Genomic DNA, 7,500 nt, shown 5'->3' with positions numbered 1-7,500 from the left:
TATTATTATTATTATTATTATTATTATTATTATTATTATTATTATTATTATTATTATTATTATTATTTATCATTATTATTATTATTATTATTATTATTATTATCATTATTATTATTATTATTATTATTATTATTATTATTATTATTATTATTATTATTATTATTATTATTATTATTATTATTATTATTATTATTATCATCATCATTATTATTATTATTATTATTATTATTATTATCATTATTATATAATTATTATTATTATTATCATTATCATAATTATTATTATCATTATTATCATTATTATTATCATTATTGTTATTATTATTATTACTATTGTTATTATTATCATTGCTATTATTATTATAATTATCATTATTATTATTATTATTATTATTATTATTATTATTATTATTATTATTATTATTATTATTATTATTATTATTATTACTACTACTACTACTACTACTACTACTACTACTACTACTACTACTACTACTACTACTACTACTACTACTACTACTACTACTACTACTACTATTATTATTATTATTATTATTATTATTATTATTATTATTATTATTATTATTATTATTATTATTATTATTATTATTATTATTATTATTATTATTATTACTACTTATATTAGTACTACCATCATTATTATTATCATTATCATCAATATCACTATTACATTTTACTTTATTCTATTCTATTCATTCACTCATTGTTTTTTTTTTTTGTTACTTTATATTTATCTATCTATTTTTCTTTATCTTAAAAAAGGTAGAAAATGAGAGAAAATTAGTCTCTCAAACATGAATAGATGAGGAAAATGAATAAATGGTAAAATGAATAAACAAATAAAAATAGGTAAGTGAATGAATAAATAAATGAATAGATGAATAAATAAAATCCAGGAAAAAGGAAACAGAGGCTTGAGAAATACCGTCCTGTAGTCTCTATATAATCCCTGTGGTGCGGACAAGCTCACGCCAAGGAGTTGCTGAGCGGAGTCTGAGATCGCCACCTCTGCCCTGTGTGCTCCGACTGCCAGGGGAAGTGGGAGTCGCCGGTGGTCACTGGATGCGAACATAGTATTCCCTCCTGACAGAGTTCTGCCCCCGTTCGGCGCGAATTCCCACACTCGGACGAGAGAGCTTGTAGCTCGCTCCCCCTCCCCCCCGTCCAAGGTTCACCTCGCGTGAGAAAGGAGTCGCCTCGTGTCGAACGGCCTGAACAACAAATATAAAGAAACTCGCCGCTGTGGTGTTGGCACCTGGAACGACTATACCCGACCCGGTTCGACCTGACCCGACCCGAAGCGACTAGACTCTATCCGACCCATTACCACCCTATCCCATGATACCCGTTCCGAAATGGCCCGACACGGCCCGATCTGACCCAACCCGACCCGATACCTCCCGACCCTACACGACACGATCCAACTCGGTCCGACCCGACCCGACCCAACCCGACCCTTCAGAAGAAAAGCTACTGAACGTAACCGATCCTCGGTGGATGGAACGGGGGACTGGGCCGTCTGGTGGCAACCCTAGCCTCCGACCACGGACGTGTCACCCACCGATCTTCTTGGGAGATCACCTGTATGTCACGGGGGATGTCCCCCAGATGAAGAGAAGAACCCCTCAGGTTTCTTTATCTCGCCCGATGAAAGCTTTCTTGCTCCTCAGGAGGGCTTCCCCGACTTCCTCACTAAAATCGCCTTTTGGCCACGTACCCATTCACCTACTGATATTTGTGACCATTTGGATCTTGCCATCTTCACTCTGTATCTCTTCTCCGGAAGGTGATTTTATTCAGCTGGAGGAAACCTTTCAGTTGGCAACGGTTGACCCGCCTTAATGATGCTCAAGCTGACTTGTCCAGCTCTCCTTTCCGGCACTGCTACCCGATGTCTGGATATGGAACCAAGAAGACCTTCTGGGCTTCTTCATTCATTTTTTTCTTTTCAATTTACGTTTTTCTTTCCGACATCCCAAGGCCCCCGCGCGGATCGCCCGCCACCGCTGTCAAAATGGCGGCTCCCGGAACACCAAGGCAAGACCCGATCAAGATTTTTTTCGTTCGTGGTTAAACTCAGGGAGGTGGGGATGAGGGGGCCCCCACCACGAGGCACTCATCTGCGGCCGAATCCGTTGTCACCTTTGCCCTATGTGCTCGGAGTGCCAGGTGAAGTGGCAGTCACCGGCAATCGTTTTATTCGAACTTGAGTCCACATGAAAAAAGTCACGTGACTTCGCCTGACTTAGCCTGGGAATCCGAGCACACAGGGCAAAGGTGACGACTTTCTTGGTTGTAGATAAGCACTTCATAATGTATTCTGCTCCCCTTAGCCTGACGAGAATTCTTAGATCTACAGAAGCTGGTTTTGAAAAAAAAAAGTTAACCTCTGTGGTGCTGAAATCAAACAAATAATCAACAGTTCACGAAAATCAACCAATGCCACGCCCAGACCCTATTCCACATCTCCCTTATATTTCTATCACTTCCCCTCTTCTTCTGCTACCCTTCTTCCTCCTCTTTTTGCCTTTCTCCTATTCCTGCCCCTCATCTTCCTCCTACTACTCCTATTTCTTCTCTCCCTCCTCTTCCCCTCTGCTGAACGTTCCCAAGAGCGTTACTGCCGGATGCCGGTGTCATCACTTCTGTTCACGTGTAACACAGATATTCATAGCGACTTGTCCACCATCCCTGACACTTCTTTCTATTCCCCCCCCCCTCAAAAAAAGAGCACTGGTTTGCCTGTCGCATTACTGATCTATATATCAATTCAGTCGTTAGTTCATTAATGACTAAAAGAATAAATGTATCCATTCATCAATTAGTCTATATATTCATTTATTCACCTATTGACATATTCATTCGTTTACTTAAGATTGAGTTACTTATCTATTTTCATGTCGTTATATTTCCTATTTATTCGTCACTTGTTTTTGCCGTCGGCTATGTCAGGGACCAAATGGTCTTGCGCCGAACAGCTCCTCCATCATGCACAAGTGCACACTGCATTTCAATCCCTGGAAATTGCTTTCAGTCTTCCGATCGAAGCGGCGAGGCAGAAGTGGGTGCTGCCACGCCGTGCCATTCCCGACAGAAACGACCCGAACTCCGCGTCAGAGCCCCACCACAAAGCACCACAAGTAACACTCAACGTGTTAAGCAAAGTGCTATGCATCTCGGTGTGGCTCACGGGACCTGACGCTGGCGAGCCCTCATCCAACCGGCCGGAAAAACTAGATAATGAAATCAAAGGAGGAGGGGGGTGGGGTGGAGTAGGTTTACAAAAAGAGGACACACGGGCTCGAACGCCGGCCATTCTTGGACGGAAACGTCGACGGCTACTGTGCTGATGTGTGACGTGATGTGATGTCACGTGATGCAGCCTCTTGTGATGTCACATGATGCAGCCTCTTGTGTGATGCCATGTGGCCTCCTGTGTGGTGTAACATGCCATATGACACAGAGTCATGTACCGGGACGGGAACGAGGCTGTCAGGGCCCGGAGCAGCGCATACATTGTATGTGTGATGGAATGCAGTATATGCAGAAGAGAAATTTCATCATCATCATCATCATCATCATCATCATCATCATCATCATCATCATCATCATCATCATCATCATCATCATCATCATCATCATCATCATCATCATCATCATCATCATCATCATCATCATCATCGCCGAGTGCCGCATTATTACATATCTTGAAGCATATCAAATAAGCAGGCAGATTTTGAATGTATTCATTCACTCGATCCACATGGAGGCATGCACATGTCATATATCCCTGAGTTCTAAAACACTGGTACAAGTTAGTGAAGGAATTTTCGAGTTTTTATCCAAATTTAGTTCCTGATTGGATTTACAAAACACGATTACAACTTGTATTAAAACTTGTGGCTTCCTTCACCCACTTTCCCTGTGCACATCTTTATAGATTTTCAATTAGTTAAGTACACAGAATGTGTATATGTATATGTGTATTTATATGTATATGTGTATTTATATGTATATGTATATGTATATGTATCTTATATGTATATGTATATGTATATGTATATGTATATGTATATGTATATGTATATGTATATGTATATGTATATGTATATGTACATATGTATTTGTATATGCACATATGTATATGTGTATGTATATGTATATGTATATGTATATGTATATGTATATGTATATGTATGTGTGTATATATAAACTAGATGGTGTATCTTTTGTTGGACGCAAGGGTTTAATTAGTCAGTGCAGGTCTTTGTCTGCTCTGGGATCCGGGAGATTATGGAGTTTTGCAATAATCCGTGCCTGAGCGACTTCCAGGATGAATTTAATCTCTTTTTTGTGCCTCCTCCTTGGTATGGGCGAGGCTGACCGAGTCCTTTCGAAGGCATATATATACCATGATTAACTCTTTATCCTAAGCGTTCATTATCATGGACTTAGTCCGAGCTCTCTGTTCAGCACGCGCATGCACTTTTTTGTCCACTGCAACACAGTGACAGTCGAGGGACCAGAAGATGCTGAGAATGACGTCCCCGAGATACGGGGGAGTCAGCTGAGTCAACTCTTTTTTTTTTTTTTTCTTTTCCTGGTCTCTGGGCTTATTACGAGCTAAGAAATCACTAACTAATGGTACTCCCATTGTGTTCGATTGGGCAATCGTCTTGCTCTCATAGCTTATGCCTGTTATTGTGAATGATAAATAGTTTACTTCTTCTTTTCCTGCTACTGAGCCCTCGGCAGAGGCAGAAGACCCCAATGACAACTTTATTGAGTGTTCTTAATCATTCCTGTTCTCCTTGGGCAGCGCGAGGGCAGCGTGGAGAGGAGCGGCGGCGGTGGTGGTGGCGGCAGTGGCGGCGGCGTTCGGCCGGAGGTCGAGATGGCGGCGCCACGGGAGATGAGCAGCAGCAGCAGCGGCAACCACCACCACCACCTGACCAACGGCGGGTCACCCGGAAGACACACCCCGATCTCACTCGTCCGGGAGCACGAGGAAAGCCCCCGGCTGACATCCAACGGTAAGTTAAGCACAGATGGTTCTTGGTGAAAGAAGGGGGGCGTGGCGTAATGTCTGCTGACAACAACAATAATGCTGGTATTTCCAAGCCTTCCTCGTGTCTAAGAAATTAGCCAAACTTCTCTGAGTGTCTTTTTGGGACATGACTTTTAACCTGAGGTACTGGCACCTCCTAGAGGTGTTGAAATCAATGTTATGAGGGACTGCTGTAAGCCCTCCATGTAGTCATACAGGAGTTGTATAGTTGTATTCAGTGTCACCAGACGATAGGAGAAGGTGCTGGACTGCCCAGGCCTGACTACGTACAGGGGTGACGCTGAGGTCGGCGAGGGTTAAAAGAATCTGTTCTAGGATCTCTCGAATCATCCTGACACGAACGGTTTATTCATGGTTGCCGTCTATTCGAGAAGAAGAAGAAGAAAGTCTTTCTATCACCTATCATTGCTCTCTTTGTCCACTTATCTCTTATCTGCCCAACTTTCGGCCCATCAACCTGTCTGATCACCTTTCTATCCGTGTAAACACGATGTGTACATGTACAGTAATTATAGTTATGTGTACACATTATGTATGTACGTATATATGTCTATATGTACGTATGTATCGTATTTGTCTACTTATCAGCTATATGTATATGGTATGCATATAATGTATATGCTATCTATTTTTTACGCAGGGTATCAGGATGCTATTGGAGGAAATGGATTATTATAAGCGGGTCACTTTTAGAATAAAAACAAATAAACAAAACATGTTTGTAGTTTATTATAATCAACTCAAGAACTACTTTTGGAGGATGACGTCACTTTCGATGTGCTCTGTTTTAGCCTCAGAGTGTAGCCTTCGAGGATTAGGCGGAGACCAAGCTAACTGCTCGGGACTAAGGTCCGGCGAGCGGAATTCGGGCTAAATACGATAATGCAAGATTAGGGTAAGATGCGATAAATCGAGTCAGGGAGAGCGACTGTCACAGACAAATGAATCAGTCAGTGGTTCTGTTTGTGCAACGAACAAACATCGCCGGCCGTATTACTATAATTATTTTTTCTGGTTGCTCATAGGCGATTTTATTCACCCAAGGATACACTCACTACTCTTTTCGTATAAGCTTTTTGGGGGTATAGACACAGGCCCTCACATTCGTTTCATTCTGGCTACCACCAAGCGATTCTGTTCAGTTGGAGAAAATCCCTGAACCACGCTGAAGATGGACAAGACTAGCGGACGTGCAGTACACCTGCAGACAACTTAACCTGATCCATGATCTGCCGTTATTACGTAAATTTTAGTTGTTGATGCAGTTTTGGTTACAAAAGATAAACTTAGTTCATCCCAAGGGAACCGCTGTATATAGCAATACATGCTGAGCTCTAAAATACTGACTTGAGCAGATCCGACATCTATCACCGTGGGTCAAGTCAGGTGTCCACAAGAAGGGAGCAATGCCTCCTCCTGCTCCTGCTGGTGGGTTATCGAGAATCAGGATGTTTGGGTGTCTAGGACCAGGGTGAGATTGTGGATGAGTGGGGTGGTGGGTGGGTGTTGAGACCCAGGTTGAGGGTCAACAGAGCACGTCTTGGTTTGGGTGGCATAGGTCTCCGTGCGGTTGAGAGAATCTACGGGGATAGTGTCGAGTCCTATTCGGCTGAGGGCGAAGATGAGGCCGAGTCGTCAGAAAATAGACGCACTTTCCGGCTCGTTATCGTAGCACGAACTCTGCTGGCGAAGGAAGTTCGTCTTCTCAAAGAGGAGGAGGAGGAGAAGGAGGATCAGGAGGAAGAGGAGGGGAGGAGGTGAAGGAGGAGGAGGAGGAGGAGGAGGAGGAAGAGAAGGGAGAAGGAGTGGGTAAGAGAAGGAGCGGGTAAGAGGAGGAGGGGGAGGAGAGACCACACGAGAGATGAATGGGACTTTGATAACAGGGATGACGACACAGTAGATAGCATGGATAATCAGATAAGACAAGACTGAGGCTGACCACGGGAAGGACAGGTCACACATGGCAGGCGTGGGCGAGTCTAAGGCGCTCGGCCTCGGCGATCGGCTTCGAGGAACGAGGGATCCAGGGAAGCGAGGCTAAACTTCCTAGATGTGGCGATGCTGGCCTCGCCGGACACAATGGATCGACGGCAGCGGCTGCCCTCCGCCGAATAGAGGCACCTGGCATTAGCCAGAACTGAACCTGTGAAGACCGTCACTTTGGCGAATGAGTGCCTGGAGTGCCTGCGAGGAGTGCCACTCCAAGGTCTTGACCACACCATTCACTCTTATTCCACCCACCTGCCTTCTACCCTCCCTTCCCTCCCACTTCCCTTATCTTTCATCTTCCTCTACCCCATCTTACGCACCCCTGCTCTCCCTTCCTCCCCTTCACAATGTACTTTCCCCTCCCTCACTCTTCCTTTTCCCAGTCCCCTTCCAGTTCTCTTCCTTCCCCTTACTCCTCATTCT

General features: G+C 43.4%; 1 protein-coding gene across 8 annotated transcripts in view; it reads left to right on the top strand.

Moving 5' to 3' along the window:
• dve (SATB1_N and homeodomain domain-containing protein dve) overlaps nucleotides 1-7,500 on the top strand; it is a 387,908-nt gene that overhangs the window by 51,853 nt on the left and 328,555 nt on the right. For all 8 annotated transcript variants that reach the window (XM_076174229.1, XM_076174226.1, XM_076174227.1 and 5 more), the window contains exon 2: nucleotides 4,840-5,053. In XM_076174229.1, coding sequence (XP_076030344.1) covers nucleotides 4,840-5,053 — 214 coding nt within the window. The remainder of the gene's footprint in view (nucleotides 1-4,839; nucleotides 5,054-7,500) is intronic.

Source organism: Oratosquilla oratoria, chromosome 35 (assembly GCF_046742065.1).
Source record: "Oratosquilla oratoria isolate Oo_2021 chromosome 35, ASM4674206v1, whole genome shotgun sequence".
NCBI classification, from domain to species: Eukaryota; Metazoa; Arthropoda; class Malacostraca; order Stomatopoda; family Squillidae; genus Oratosquilla; species Oratosquilla oratoria.
The sequence above is the reverse complement of the archived record's forward strand: the minus strand, read 5'-3'. Positions and strand labels throughout refer to the sequence as shown.